Genomic DNA, 16425 nt, shown 5'->3' with positions numbered 1-16425 from the left:
CAAGAACAGGGCTGATATTGCAAAAACACTCACATTCCTAAGAAGTGCTGGGCACAGGACACTCACACAAACACATTCCAGAAGGATGGAATCAGAACACCCCGATACCAAGTATGGTACAACACCTCCCCCAGATGTTTTGTGCATAGGCCACAAGTTGTTTGCACATTCCTTAGTTTGTTTGCACTAGAATCTATGTGCTGGATTGGATATGGGTAAAGATGATGTTTTTTAAATTGCACGAAGGTTCTCATATTTGCAATGTCTCTAATACGAGGTACACTGTCTTCAATAGGCACATGTAGCACAGTTCCAAACTGAACTTCAACATAATAATTTGTAATCTGAAACCAACAGAATTTAGGCCCAGATCCTCCAAGGATGTTAGTCAAGGGGAAGTAGGTACCAAAATACTTTTGAAGGCCTGAGCCTTAGCGGCAAAGCACAGTCAAATATTAGAGCTGAGGAATATAACCCGATGATTCAACAGTCATCTTGTTTAGTTGTTAAAAGATCTGTGCATTTAAAAAGATGTCCAATGCAACAGGATAATTCTATCTGTGAAACAAATGTATCAGTGCCTGAAAGTTATTTACCCCAAGAATGCACGTGTGGCACTTACCTGTATCTCAGAATTCACTGACAGTTGTGTTTTGGATTTTACAAGAGAATAAAATCTCTCCCTCTGAATCACCAGACAAGTGCTGAGCTACAGATCTGCTTTTGACTCAGGTGAATGACAGAGAAATTCTGGCTCACCTGAAACATGAAGCAGAACTTCTGCAGGATGCAGGAGATATGGTATGACTAGACTGTAAGGGCAGCAGGGTGATTATAACTGAAAAGGCAGCCTGCAGAATGTATTTAGAGGCAAAATTATTTGTGTGACTCAATGCTGCTTTTCTAACATAGCAAGCAGCATGTGGTAGCTCTACTCCTAAGAATGCTCTTTTCTCCTCCCCAAAGATTTTGACTTGCAAATGGAAAAAAAATATTTTTCTGTTTCACTACTATCTAAACAAATAAACACGTGTCACCTCTGGCACAAGAGCAAGGTCTACTGTGTGCACTTTGGGCCACATTGTCCAAAATCAGTGCCCAAATTGCTTGCTTGACCTTGTCCTGTTAGCCAGGGTCAGCAGTGCAGATCCACAGAGCATGTGTGAGTGGCACAATTTTTACAAACCAGCTGGCCAGGACTGACATTCTTGGTTTGGAATCAGAATTTTTATTCTAGGTAAGCTGCCTGCCATGACTATGAGCCCCACTTGCCAGCTAGAGGCACAGGGAGGTAAATTGACTGGCCCTGGGTGTATTTCTGGTGCAATGGCCTATTTATTCTTGTGCATACACATTACACGGCCATGACTTAGGCTCCAGCTTTTCCAAGTTCAGCCTTTGAGACCACGTTTCCTGCTGCAGATGCAGTAAAGTGCAAGGCTCACAGGCATTGTGATTCTGAATGTGCATCATATGAAGGGACTGAGATACCATCGGAGCAGAGACAGTAACATCTATCCTCTTACCACTAAGGCTGCCTGCGTATCCTTAGCTCACTGTTGTGTCTTAGCACAAGGCATGGAGTGTACAGTGGGCAGGTACTGACCCTGAACTGATGCTTGCTTCTCAGTGCAGCACTCAAGCTGCGATCAATGGCTCAGTTCCTCTCCTCTGTACAAAGCCCTTGGTGAAGACGAATTCCATCCTTTCCCCCACCACCAGGAATGGGGGGAGGGGTGGTCACCAATGGATACACTGGATTTGTCCCTGCATCCCGAGATCCCCCTCCCCACTACAGATACCCCATGAAACCTCCAATCTGACTTTTCCACTCATCTGCCTGCCACAGCAGAACCTTGCCAGGCTCCTTGCCATTGGCATCCGTGTGCCTGGGATGGATGGGGGACAGTTTGGGCCAAGGAGGGATATAAGTTAGAACATATGAGCTGCCATCATGGATCAGACCACGTGCATCTTGCACAGTATCCCGTCTCCAATAATGGAGTGATCCATCCCTGGCTTCCACTCCCAGCTTCTGGCAGTCAGAGGTTTAGGGTTGGCCCATGCATGGGGTTTAGGGCTGCCCCATGCATCCCTGCCTATCTCAGCTAATAGCCATTGATGGACCTATTCTCCATTATAGTTTTGGCCTCACAACATCCCATGGCAACGAGTTCCAGATGTACAGGGACTGTTGGCCCCTTACTGAAGTTTAGTGGGGGGTTTTGGTTGGCCCTCTCCAAGTAGGGTTGCCAACTTTCCAATTCCTTAAAGCCGGACACAACAGCCTCCCACCCCCCACTCATTCGCTACCTCTCTCCCCCGGGACTCACCTGCCACCTGCAGAGCTGGGCTGGGAACTGAAGCAGAGCCTGCCCACAAAATGCAGCTCTGGCTGAAAAGGGGCTGGCCTGGGTTGATGACCCAGCGCCCCCAGTCCCCATGCCCTGGGCCAGGCAGATGGTGATGATTGCAGGGGAAGCGGGTGGTGTTGTCAGTCTGTCTGTCTGGGCAGACCGGGCTGGGCTGGGCGAAATGCCCTTCCCTTCCCCCACGGTGTGCGCGAACTGGAGGCCAGACTCCACAATGAGCTTCATGCCCTGAGCTTTAAGGCTCCCGCCCATCAGAGTGGCAAGGGGTGGGAGGTGAAGTGGGACCTCTACCCCAGGGAGAAGCGTCCACCCTGCTTGAGATCCCCGGCTCAGATTGTGGCTCCGGTGCCGGTCACGCGTGTCTCGGAGCCCCTGGATGGGGTGTTTCTGCAGTGGGGGTGGGGCGGGGGGAGCAGAGCCAGGGAGCCGAGAGGAAGGTGGATCCAAACACAGTCCCGTGGCGTGGATTGGCACCCACCTGCTCACAGCCATGCAGTACCAAAAATAAATAAATAAATAAAAGGGGAAGGGCTGATGAGAAATCAAGACTCTGAGATTGACAGTCCCCAGGGCCAATGGGGAGGGGCCAGATCAGTGCTCCCGGTCAGTCTGATTGACAGAGCAGCAGGCTAATGCGGGAGTCGGGAGCCCAGGTCCCGTCCTCGGTGTGCGCTGGAGCTGCCGTGCAGAGCAGGGCTAGAGCCGAGCGAAGGGGAGATCAGGCGCTCGAGCTGGGCTGGGGAGCAGAGCCGGGCCGGCCGGGGCCAGAGGGGCCTGAGAGCCGAGCCCAAGGCAGGGCAGCAGCAGCACTGAGCAGGGTGGAGCTGGGGCTGGAGCAGTCCGGAGCCGAGTGCGGGGAGCAGCTGGGGAGGGTGAGGGGGACCCTGGGCAGACGGAGATGTCCCCAGCCTAGAGGCCTTGCAGACCAGACTTGGGGGGGATCGTAACCCCAACAGGGGGGGTGACGCTGGGAAGAAGGGTCCTGCCACCTAGAGCCTGAGAGCGTGTGGCCACCCCCAGAGCAAGTGTCCGACCCGCAGCGTCCCTGCCGCACCGCCAGGGCCGGGCAGGGGCCTGGGACGTGTGAGGGACAGACTGTGAACTGCCCTTGTGTCACAGCGATGGCTGTTTGTGGTGTCCCTGTGCCCACAGAGCGGGGTTACGTGTTTTCCTTCACTCTCTCCCATTTTCCCTTCTTTTGTATTAGTTGCTGTTTAATAAATTGTATTTGCTTTGAGCTGTATGTAATGATCAGTGGGCCAGGGAAGCAGCCGGTGTGAAGAGAGTGCCCTGGAGTGCGGACACCCAGCCCCTGTCCTAAGTGACCATGACAAGGTTGGGGGTCGAGCCTCCCAGGAATCCTGGGGCAGCCTTGTCAGGGTTACTAGGACTCTGACACACGGGAGGAAGGAAGGGGAGCCCTCGAGGTCAGGCTGCCTCTGGGTAAAGGGAGTGGGAGCAAGGGCGCAGAGCCATTCACTAGACAATTCCACTGGGGCAGTGCGTAAGCCAGGAAAGCTCCCCACAATAGTGGGACCATCCCCCGCTTACACATAGGTTAGTTGCACATTGTGTGGAAAAGTGCTTCTCTTGTTTGTATTAACCCTGCTGCCTATTCATTTCATTGGCAGATCCCTGTTTTTGTATTGTGTGAAAGGGTAATAACACTTCGCTATTCACTTCTTTCCACACCACTCATGACGTTATAGACCTATAGCATATCCCCACTTGGTCATCTCGTTTCTAAATTGAACAGCCCTAATGCTTTTTAATCACTCCTTGTGTGGAAGCAGTTCTATACCCTTGATCAACTTTACTGAGCCATGAGAGTACTTTCCTTCTTATTCCATGGTTATTTAGTTTGCTTAAGAGCCTTTGGTGAGGGACCTTGTCAAAGGCTTTCTGAAAATCCAAGTGTACTATATTGACTGGATCACCCATACCCACATACTTGTTGACTTTCTCAAAGAATTCTAATAGATTATTGAAGCATGATTTCCCTTTAGAAAAGCCGTGTTGACTCTTCCCCAACCAATCTTGTTTGTCTATGTGTCTGATAATTCTGTTCTTTACTAGAGTTTCTACCAATTTGCCCAGTGCTGAAGTTAGGCTCACCACCCTGTAATTGCTAGGATCACTTCGGTAGCTGTTTGTAAAAACTATCACTTTTGTACAGGGTACAAAATATATAGGCATGACAGAGTAGGTTATGATGTGGGGGTGTGGTGCCATATGTTAAAAAATGCATAGAGTCAAATAAGGTTAAAATCTTAAATGAATCAAACGCTACCATAGAATCTCTATGGATAGAAATTCCAGGCTTGACTAATAAGAGTACATATGACTGGGTAAATGTCACCTCAGGGCATGCTGTATAGATTTCTAGTCAGCATTAATGACTGCTTCTTGGAGCAGCTAGTCTGAATCCACAGGAGTAGAGGCAATTCTTGATTTAGTTCTAAGTGGTGCACAGGATCTGGTTCGAGAGGTGAATATAGCTGCACCACTCAGTGATAGTGACCATAATGTTATTACATTTAGCATCCTTGGGTGGGAGGGCGGGGGGGGGGGCGGAATTCCAAAGAAGCCCAATAGCATTTAACTTTAAAAAGGGGAATGACAGAAAAATGAAGAAGCTAGTTAAATGGAAATGAAAAGGAATAGTCACAAAAGTGAGATGCCTGCAAGCTGCATGGAAACTTTTTAAAAACACCATTTCAGAGGCTCAGACTAAATCCCAAATCCAAAAGACAGTCGGAGAACCAAAAGAATGCCACTGTGGCTAAATCGCAGAGTAAGGGAGGTTGTTAGATGCAAAAAGGCATCTTTTAAAAGTGGAAGTCAGCTCCTAATGAGGTAAATAGGAAGGAGCACAAACTCTGGCAACTAAATGTAGCAATATAATGAGACAGGCCAAGAAAGAATTTGAGAAGCAAAAACTAACAGTAAAAAAAACAACCCGTTAAGTACATCAGAAGCAGGAAGCCTGCCAAACAAGCAGTGGGGCCACTAGATGGCAAAGGTGATTAAAGACTGAGTCAAGAAAGACAAGGTCATTGCAGAGCTAAATAAATTCTTTGCATTGATCTTGGCTGCAGAGGATGTGGGCGAAATACCCACATCAGAACTATTGTTTTTGGATGACAAATCTGAGGAATTGTCCCAGACTGAGATGTCAATAGAGCAGGTTTTGGAACAAATTGATAAACTAAAGAGTAATCAGTCACCAGAACCTGCTGGTATCACCCAAGAGTTGGGAAGGAACTCAGCAGTGAAATTACAAAATATCGACTGTGGTATGTAACCTATCACTGAAATCAGCCTCTGGACTAGATGTTGGAAGTTAGCTAATAAGATACCAGAACAGTCTGACTCTATCATTTCCTTCCTTTTATTAGTTGTCTCAGCTTTATTATACAGCAGTTTACATTTAAGATTTATACAGGGCCACCCGGGGGGCGGGGGGAGGGCAAGTGGGGCAATTTGCCCCAGGCCCCGGGCCCTGCAGGGGCCCCCATTAGAATATCGCATTCTATAGTATTGCAACTTTTTTTTTATGGAAGGGGACCCCAAAATTGCTTTGCCCCAGGCCCCCTGAATCCTCTGGGCAGCCCTGGATTTATAAGCATAATCCTCTGTCACATTTCTTAGAGAATGGCAAACCTGGTACTGTTTGCAAAGTCAAGTAAGATAAGTGAGTGGGAGGAAAAAAAACCCCATGCATTTATGTGAAAGACGGTGAATTACACAGATGATAGATAACTAGTTTGCAATAAAGCATGTGTCAAATCAGCACAGCTGTAAGTTGTAACTGGAACTTGATTTTACACACATTAAAAGCTATTTCCCCATGCTGATTTTTCCCCTACTGTTACTCACACCTTCTTGTCAACTGTTTGAAATGGGCCATCCTGAATATCACTACAAAAGTTTTTTTTCTCCTGCTGATAATAACCCACCTTAATTGATTAGTCTCATTAGAGTTGGTATGGCAACCCCCATTTTTTCATGTTCTCTGTGTATATATATCTCCCTACTGTATTTTCCACTACATGCATCTGATGAAGTGGGTTTTAGCCCACTAAAGCTTATGCCTAAGTAAATTTGTTAGTCTCTAAGGTGCCAGAAGTACTCCTCGTTTTTTTTGCTGATGGAGACTAACACGGCTACCACTCTGAAACATGATTTTTAGTGTCTAGCAAAGTTATGAATTTACACTCCCAGGCTTGTCTTTTGAATGTGTTGTGCAGATTTGTTTTGAAGGTGAGGACTGAGAGGTCAAATATAGAGTGATTGCTTAGTCAGATGTATTCACCCACAGATAATATGGTGGTTTTGTCTTTTTGCATTACATTTTATCACTCAGTGTCCCAGTAACAATTACGTGGGTGAAATGAACCAAGCACTCTGCTCTTGAATGAACGCACATAGAGTTCATTTGTTTCCTTCCCCCGCATCTGGATGGCAGAATTTGCGAGGGACAAACAGTCTGAGTTTAGACAAAACTCATCTGCTTGCACATGCTTAAGCACCTACTTTGTATAGTTATATTGGTGCAACCCCTAGTGTGGCTGCAGTTTTCAGTTGTACTCATACCAGTATAGCTGATTGCCTTTCCCAGACAGGAATAAACGATTCTGATATAAGCTCATTTATACTGGTATGTGTCCAAACTAGGGCCCTATACCATTTTAACTGCATCATTCGAATTAAAGCGGCATCATTTTTGTATGTAGCCAGAGCTGAAGTCCCATGGATCTCAGGCTCCTAAGGTACTTTGGTGTCTTTGAAAATGTTCCCCACAGTGGCTAAATGCAGAGCCAAATTCAGCTGGGGTGGAGCTACATTGGCATCAGCAGTTACCCAGAGCAGGAATTTGGCTTAGTTTCTGCAGCAGACTGGCCAATCGGCTAAAATGGGACACTGGCCAAGAAGGGCCTCGTTTGATAAGGTGTATTGGTCTGAAATGGAAAATCCTCCTGTGTGGAGAGCTCATTCATCTCCCCAGGGAAAGCCGGGGCTGGGGGGAGAGCTTTGCATGTGCCCTCTCCCCCCCCCATTTATTTTTCACATGTGCTATGTAAATAAAATTAAAAAGCGAAAAATTCCATTGGAAAAGACAATGAACTTGACCTGCGCTCCCTCCCCCTCCACCTTGTGTCAAGGTCAGCCTCAGGCCGGAGGTGCTGGTTTATTCTCGCTGCCGTGGTAATGGACTCGACCCCTGCCTGGGAGAGCACCATGGGATGGGAGTGTTCCCCCGGCACAAATCTGAAAGTTCATTGGCTCAGAGGAAATGTCTCAAGAAAAGGAGCTGCCCACTGGCCCACCGAGGAGACGAGGAGGGAAAGTAACGGCCGGGGAAAGCCAAAAGGCTGCCAGTGGGATTGGCTTGGGTCAGATGATGTTACATTTCACAGTGTTGCAGGTCTGTCCCCCTGTTTTGCTGGGAGGCGGGGCGTTGTCCTCCTGCAGGATTTTGCAAGCTACACGTCCTGCGGAGCTGGGACAGACATTATTAATCGTAATTTGTATTGCAGTAGTGCCTCGGATCCCCAGCCCAGCACTCCATTGCTCCAGGTGCTGCTCAAACACACAACAAAAAGATGGTCCCTGCCCAAAGAGCTGACAATCCTGGGTCCCTCTTGCAGGGGTGTCTTGTGTTCCCAGGCTTCAGCTCCCTCCTGGGGCCTGAGGCGCAGCTCCGTGTAGACTGGAAACAGACGGGAACATTGTGGAGCCTGGTAATGGGAAGAGAACCCCCAATCCTGCCTCAGCTAAAGCCCCCGTTGACTTCACTTGGCTTTGGGTGGATACAGCAGGAAGTTTCCTAGGAGGCCTGGACTGAATGTTTAAATGAATTGACTTCAGCTCCCCACCCTGCACTCCCAACCGCTCTGCCTAGTCCGGTAAACCAGAGCGTTTCACGGTGTCTTGAACTGCAGGAGCTTGGACGCTGCACCTGGGGTGGGACCCACAGCCCTGTGGGGCTCAGGTAGGGAGGGCACCCCAGGATGGTGCTGCGTGGGCATAGGGAGAGTGGAATATCCGGGAGGAATGATTTGCCCTCAAAGATGTGCCGGAGCCCAGTGGTCCCAACTCATGCTGGAGGGGAGAAGCCAGCCCCCGGTGGGGAGGGACAGGGCTGTGGCTGAGCTGTTGGGAGATGGGAGAGCCGGGCAGCCAGAGGAATTGCTTTGCGCCTCGGTCAGAATGTTTTTCCCTCCAGCATGGGGCAGGTCGCGAACTGTCTCTGGGTGAGTGCACTGGGGCAGGGCATGAAGGGAGGCCAGGCCCTTCCCCTCTATGTGCACCTCTACGTAAGAGCCAGACACCTCACAAGCTTCGTACTCCAGGGGCACAGGGGTTGCTGCCTTCCTGCACCCCAGGAGGGGCTGCTTACTCCCCCCGGGGGCGAGGGGCCATGCCTCTCACCCCCAGAACCCTGTGCAGATGGTTGGATGTGCCAGGGAACATGGGGAGGGGGCCGCAGGCACGTTCCCCCACACAGCAGGGAGCCTGCAGAGGCTGTGCCCCTGAACCCCTCTCCAGCAGCGTGGCTGCACACCACCTCCGAGAGCCAGGCTGCCCATGACGCTGCCCAGCCCGGGAGAGGCCAGGCCTTTGCAGGTGCCAAATGGACAGTGGAGCTGCACTCATCTATGCCAGCTGAGGGGCTGGCCTACTGAGAGTTCAACAGCTGTCAGAGTAGGTTTTCATACATCTGTCCGGGGGCTTCTCTCCAGAGCAGTGTGGTCTAGTGGGTGGAACACTAGGCTGGGACTTGGTAGACCTGGACTCTGTTCCTGACTCTGGCCTGCTGGGTGACCCTGAATAAGTCACTTCACCACCCTGTGCCTCGGTTTCCCCATCTGTAAAGGGGAATAATGACACCAACCCTTCTTCAGAAAGTACCTTGCAATCTGCTGAAGCTAAGCACTAGTTGCTGTTATTATTATACAGCCCACAAGCTCCTTCTTCAAAACAAAAGGACTCCCATTTGCCTCTGCTTTCTCCTTATTATTTCTGATTGCATCAAAGTCCATGCCAGGAGGACTCGGTGAATAAACCCAAAGAGAGCGTGCGACTTTTCCTGCTGTGTCCTCAGCAGTGATTGCTTAGCCCACCCCTGGGCTGAAACATCAGAAACCGAAAAAAGAAGGAAAGTGTCAGCAGCCTAATAGCCCTTCATAATTCTCCTGGCAGCAATTTTCTTACCAAGCAGAAAAGGGAGAGGGCAGGAAATAGCATGAATCAAAAGGTGGGTTGGTGACCTCAAAGTCTCAGCCAGAGTGGTCCGTAATTTAGGCTGCACATTCATTTAATCAATTCCACCATTACAAGGCTGCAATCTCCCGGCAGAACGAATTGCGCTCCAGCCCGGTGGGGGGAAGGTTAGCTCAGTGTGCAGAGCAGCCTCCTGTCACCCGCGCTGAATTGCACACACACGATCCAGAAGCTGCCCTGTCACTGCCTGAGCCCAGGGAGAGACTGGAGCAGGCCAGCATCCGTCTCCACGACCCACCACCCCATGGCCCAGCGGAAGCAGCGCTGCCCAGTGGGGCCGTGTTGCTTGTCCAGGAGCTGGCCAGCATGCAGCGTGCGCACACACACACACTCACTGAACACAGGGAACACAGCACATTCACATTCACTGCTGAGGAATGGGTGGGCGGGGGGAACCCACCTGGCCCTGGAGAGAGGAAGGTGCATGTGTCACATGACTCCGCAGAACAGTGCTCTCCCCCGGCTCACTGAGCAGATGCCCCAAGCAACAATGGTCTGGGTGTGCCGACAAGGCACCTGGAGACCCATCAGCCAAAAGGCAGGGCATGCAGCCCCCTGCCCACAGCCAGCTGTTGTGACCCCAGCTCCATGTGGTCATAGTGGACATGCTGGGTCACTGCAGATCTGCCCACCCTCCCTCTTATCATAGACTATCAGGGTTGGAAGGGACCTCAGGAGGTCATCGAGTCCAGCCCCCTACTTTCACTAGCGGGACCAAGCACTGGTTTTGACCCACATCCCTAAGTGGCCCCTTCAAGGATTGAGCTCACAACCCTGGGGTTAGCAGGCCAATGCTCAAACCACTGAGCTATCCCTCCCCCTTTTAGGAGGTGTGTGCTGTGTCCTGCCCTGCCTGCGCTTTTCCTGATTGGCCTCTCCTCAGTGCAGCTGCACGCTCCTCTCCCCTTTCTTGTAGAGTCCAGCATGGTTCTGTCCTTGTTCCATCACCCGCTGGGTAACCTCACTCACTCCCATGGTCTCTCTCACGTTCCCCAGCTCTTCCTCTCTCCTGGATGTCCTCAGCCATCCTCCAAGCCTCTTCTCCCTACCGACCCAGGCGCTCACCGTGGGGCTATCATTGGCCCCTCCCTTTCCTTTTCCACCCACACCAGCCTTCTCACCAGCTCAGGTGTCTCCACCCTCTGGGATGTTGCTAACGCCCTCCCTGCCCTCTCTGTTCCCAGCGATGTGAACCCAGCTCACGTCGTGGTTCCTCTTCATCTCAGCTACTGCAGCCCCCTCCAGCCCATCATCCCCCCTCCTCTCGCCCAGTCCATCCAGCACACTTCAGCAAACCAAGGGCTTTCCTACCTCAGGGACCATGAGTCACGGCTGGCACGATGGGTGCATTGGACATGCATAGAGAGATAGGAAGGAGAGTTAGCTTGAGGGAGGAGGGATGTGGGATCCCTTTGTGCACTCAGTTTATTCTGCAGAAAGTTCAGTCTCCTTGTCCTCATCTTCAGAGCACCGCACACCACTGCCCCTGCCTGCCCTGTGGTGCCTGCCTGTACCTGCTCCCCTTCCTGCACCTCACCCACTCTTCTTGCCTTGGTGTTCTCTCGGTCACCTCCATCCCCATGCTGCCCTCTATACCTGGACCAACCCGGCTCTCCCAGTACATAGAGATACCTCCTCCAACTCCCTCTTCGGCCTCGCCTCTTGTGCCTCTCCAGAGTCCTCGACACCTGCTTTTCCCTAATCTTGGCCTGAAAGGAAGAGAGCTACAAAGCACGGAGGCTGGGGTTTCCAACTGGCAGGGGTGGCTCTAGGTATTTTGCCGCCCCAAGCACGGCAGGCAGGCTGCCTTCGGCGGCTTGCCTGCGGGAGGTCCCCGGCCCCGCAGATTCGGCAGCAGCCTGCGGGAGGTCCCCGGTCCCACGGATTCGGTGGCTTGCCTGCGGGAGGTCCCCGGTCCCACGGATTCGGCAGCAGCCTGTGGGAGGTCTCCGGTCCCACGGATTCGGCAGCAGCCTGCGGGAGGTCTCCGGTCCCGCGGATTCGGCAGCAGCCTGCGGGAGGTCTCCGGTCCCGCGGATTCGGCAGCAGCCTGCGGGAGGTCCGTCGAAGCCGCGGGACCAGCGGACCCTCCGAAGGCAGCGTGCCTGCCGGCCTCGCAGCGACTGGCAGAGCGCCCCCCGTGGCTTGCCGCCCTAGGCACGCGCTTGGCGTGCTGGTGCCTGGAGCCGCCCCTGCCAACTGGCCGTACTCTGCTCCCCCGACATCAATGGGAGCCGTGAGCTAGGCTAATACTGGGCGTTTTTGAAAATCTCCACATACTCATCGGCTGTGGAAACCTTCACACCTCCCTCCCTCCCTTCCCTGGCCCAGCCTGCTGCTTGCTATACGTGTGTAAGGAAGGCTGCAATCGCTGTGGGGCAGGGACTGTGACCCAGATCCTCAAAGGGGTTTAGGGTCCTAATGCCAATTGATCTCAGTGGAAATTAGGATCCTGAACACAGTATTTGTGTGAAGCCCCCTATTCCCTGCATCAGACTCTTCCATCTTCAACCCGGGGGTACTTCCATGCTGGCGTTCACTGGCTCCCACGTGACCCTGCTTCCTTGAAGGGACTGAACTTTCCACCCAGTCCTGTTAGGAAGTGCTAAGAGTCTGTCTCTGCAGGTGAACAGAGACAAATGTAGTTGTCAGTAGTCAAGCGCAAAGGGGTATGAAGTTTGACAGCTCGACGGTAGGTAGGTGTCTGACTACTGAAGTTTGCTGAATGTTCAGTTCAGAAAATCCTATGCAGGGAACATTGCATTGCTTTCCTTCCTGGCTCCCTCTTTTAGTGTCTAGTAACCTTCATGGGTCTCACGGAAAATACCCTCTCACGCCGAGGAGTTATGTGTACATCATTCACCTTTCCATTATCACTCATTAGCACCTATTTCTTAACATGGCGCGATGTGGGAGTTTAGGAGATCACAGATACATTTTTAGTGTCCTGTATCCTTTGCAGCCAGGAGCTCAACAAAATCAATAAAAGTTTCTCCTGCACTTCCACTGACCTCTCAGAAGGACCAATCAACACATGGTAAGATTTTAATGGAACTACTTAATTGGCACCATAACCGCTCATAAAACCACTGCATCGTTGGGCCAAAAGGACCCACTGGGAAGGGACAATTTAAACAGAACTATACAATAATTAAAATCATGTATTGAAAAGTTCCTGGCATGAGTAGCAGCTGATTGTCAAGCTGATCTTTGCGCTGAGTTGGCAGTGTGGCTCCATGGATAGGGTGTGAGACTGGGAGTCAAGGCTTCTTCATTCTGTTATTGGCTCTGCTACTGACCTGCTGCATGACCTTGTGCAAGGTCACAGATTCCAAGGGCAGCGGGGACCGCTGCGATCATCTGCTCTGACCTCCTGTATGATACAGGCCAGAGACCTGCCCCGAAATAATCACTTCCTCTCTCTGGTCCTCTGTCTCTCCTGCCCCTATGTCTGCCTTGTCTGTTCAGATTATAAATCCTATAAGGCAGTGACTATCTCTCACTAGGTGCGTGTACAACACCTAACAACAGGGGTCAGATTGAAAACAAAGGGATGGCATTCTTCCAAGCACCAGCCACATTCTGTCCACATGTCACCAGAATGAGACGTGTCACCAAAATCCTTGTGTCACCAAAATGAGCCACCACGGTCAATGGTGTAGATCTGTGACCCTCCCACTCCCCTCACAGGGTCTGTCTTCCCTCCAGAACTCCCTCTGGCTCTGACTCAGCTGTCGCCCCCAGCATCTTGGCTGCACAGGCAATCAGTGGAGTCGCGGAAGAGTTCCTGCCCTCCAATGTGAACGTGCCCATGATTTGAGTGGCAAGGTTTAAAAGGAGAGGCTAAAGGTCCATTGAGGAGAGGTGAAGAAGTCTCTGAAAGCGCATCTGGAGAGGGATAGGTTTATTATTGCTCCTACCAGTTTTCAGTTCTTTGAGAGAAAAGGTTTAAAGCTGAGATGAAGTAAAGGAAGATACCAAGTGCCAGAAGAAGGAATCTAGGGCAGGAAGAACGGGATTTATGAGGGCATGTTACAGACAATGAGGATGCAAGATAGGAATGTGTTAAAAACACAGCAAACCACTGCATTTACAAAGGTCATGAGGGGCACCTAAACTTTTCATAGCCTGAAGTTAGGATAATCAGCAGCAGGTTCCCTCCCTCCTCCCCCCACCCCGCCTTCTCAACGGAAAAGCACCAGGTTAAAGATGGATTTCAGTTCAGGTGACATGATCACATGCCACTGCAAGACTTGCCAGCACACACCCCTTGCCAGCACACGTATACAGGAAGACTTACAGGTAAAACACACCCATCTGCAGTCAATTGTCCTGGTAAATGGGAGTCATCAAGATTCCAAACCACCATTAATGGCCCACACTTTGCATAATTACAATAGGCCCTCAGAGTTATAGTTCATATTTCTAGGTTCAGATACAAGAGTGGTACATTTATACAAAGAGGATGATCACACTCAGTAGATTATAAGCTTTGTAATGATTCCTTACAAGAGACCTTTTGTATAAAGCATATTCCAGTTACATTAGCATATTTTCATAAAATCAAATAGAGTGCAACGTCACACCCAGAATGCTCTTCTGCAGCTCTTGGAACAGAGGAGGGTTTTTGGGCTTTTGGCCAGCCTCTGCCAAAATCTATCCTGCGTTTGGCCTGGTTATTGTATGAACAAATCTTTTCAGGTCCCATATCTCAGCACCTCAAATGGTGCATGTCACATGCCAGTATCATCATTTCATCTGCTCTGCTTCTTCCCTTCAAGTGGGAAGAGTCCTTAAAAGGCACAAAGACCATTTTCTCCATGGAAAAAAAGAAGCCTTGGCAAGCCACAATGAAGCCTTTCCAAGCAACCCCAGGAAGCACCTAGAGGCTGCTCTTGGGATTGAGGCCTGACTTGGCAGGCTCTGCTTTAGGATCTGAGTTCAGCATTTTGCTTCACATGACTCTAGGGTCAACACTGTTCGTGGATTGAAAAAAAGAGCAGGTTTGCTGGTTTATCAGCTTGTTAGCAAACAATGTTGCCTGTCTGTAAATTGGGTATCTTGGGATTTTCAGTATCCTGAAGTGATATGCTAACATAAATGCTGCTCAATACAGATAAATGCATCCTTCAAGCTTCTGCACTGAGACACAGCCTACTAGGGAACTGTAAAACAAAAAACAAAAACAGTGCCAAGATGAATGGAAAGTTATGAAGGGTTGTAAAGGAGGTTAAAAGGGAAGATTTCAGGTCCTTAGATAAACTAATGAAGAAATCTTATTCTCTTGCCCTTGTGAGGGTATTAAGATTTCCTGTTTGTACTGTCTGAAAACATACATTATCATTAATTATGTACTATAGACCCTATGTTGACAATCCCACAAATTCTGTGCCCTTGGAGCTATTGACTGAAAGTGTTACAATTGATATACACAAGGCTTAGGAATCAGTATATGTTTTGGGCCCCACACTACAAGAAGGATGTGGATAAATTGGAGAGAGTCCAGCGGAGGGCAACAAAAATGATTAGGGGGATGGAGCACATGACTTATGAGGAGAGGCTGAGGGAACTGGGATTGTTTAGCCTGCAGAAGAGAAGAATGAGGGGGGATTTGATAGCTGCTTTCAACTACCTGAAAGGGGGTTCCAAGGAGGATGGATCTAGACTGTTCTCAGTGGTAGAAGATGACAGAACAAGGAGTAATGGTCTCAAGTTGCAGAGGGGGAGGTTTAGGTTGGACATTAGGAAAAACTTTTTCACTAGTAGGGTGGTGAAGAACTGGAATGCGTTACCTAGGGAGGTGGTGGAATCTCCTTCCTTAGAGGTTTTTAAGGTCAGGCTTGACAAAGCCCTGGCTGGGATGATTTAGTTGGGGTTGGTCCTGCTTTGAGCAGGGGGTTGGACTAGATGACCTCCTGAGGTCCTTTCCAACCCTGAGATTCTATGATTCTATGATTTTCTGGAGTTGTAAGATAACTGGAGCATGTATGTAATTGCAAAAGAAAAGCTTTATTTTACTGGCCTGATTGAACTGTGATTCAACGACATGCAAGCAGTTCTTTCTGTGCTGCAAATCCCGTAGCTAGGCTGTGATTTTTTTCTCAAGAAAAGAGCCCCTTAAGAAGATCAAAGACCTACCCTTTGCATGGTTTCAAGTGTCACTTAAGCAAAGATTCTCTTCTTTCCTGAAAGAGTAGTTGATTATCTGCATCCTTATGCATCAACATTAACAATTGAGGTGCTGGGCACATTTTTGATTAGGCTTAAAGTTCAGGACTTTTTTCCCAGTGAAATCCACAATTCTAATTAGCCAAGCCTCTGAACAAAGAAGCAGGTTAGAATGCTAGTAACACAGCTGTAATTCTCTAGCTGCTGAACTAGCTTACAACCAACACTTTATTAAGTTCTGTCTTCACTAAGGGCCTAGTCCTGCATCCATTGTAGTTAATGACATAATCCTATAGTCTTCAATGGAGCATAATCAAATGCTGGGAAGACTCTCTGGAGAGTTGGATTAAAGGACCAACTGAGATCTGCACATGGGTCCTAAAGGTACCCGACAATATGCAATAACGCTAATGAGGTAGACATGTGGAGGACAAAGCTTCTAGACTGGCCTGAGGTTTCACATCACCTTGATCACCTTGTCTGATCAGTCCATCAGCCCTCATATAGATTGTGCCGATCACAACACGTCTTCCATTCTTCTCGTAAACTGGCCTTCCTTCTCCATGTGCGGCCATGTCTTTTCATGATAAAATCTTCC

At 49.7% G+C, this 16425-nt stretch overlaps 1 protein-coding gene across 1 annotated transcript in view; it reads left to right on the top strand.

Moving 5' to 3' along the window:
* The first annotated feature begins 766 nt into the window (after nucleotides 1-766).
* Nucleotides 767-16425, top strand: part of LOC123371189 (complement C3-like) — a 94979-nt gene continuing 79320 nt past the window's right edge. Inside the window, exon 1 of the mRNA XM_045018490.1 lies at nucleotides 767-801. Coding sequence (XP_044874425.1) covers nucleotides 767-801 — 35 coding nt within the window. The remainder of the gene's footprint in view (nucleotides 802-16425) is intronic.

Source organism: Mauremys mutica, chromosome 5 (genome assembly GCF_020497125.1).
Source record: "Mauremys mutica isolate MM-2020 ecotype Southern chromosome 5, ASM2049712v1, whole genome shotgun sequence".
In the NCBI taxonomy this organism is placed as follows: domain Eukaryota; kingdom Metazoa; phylum Chordata; order Testudines; family Geoemydidae; genus Mauremys; species Mauremys mutica.
This window is presented reverse-complemented; position numbering and strand designations above follow the sequence as displayed.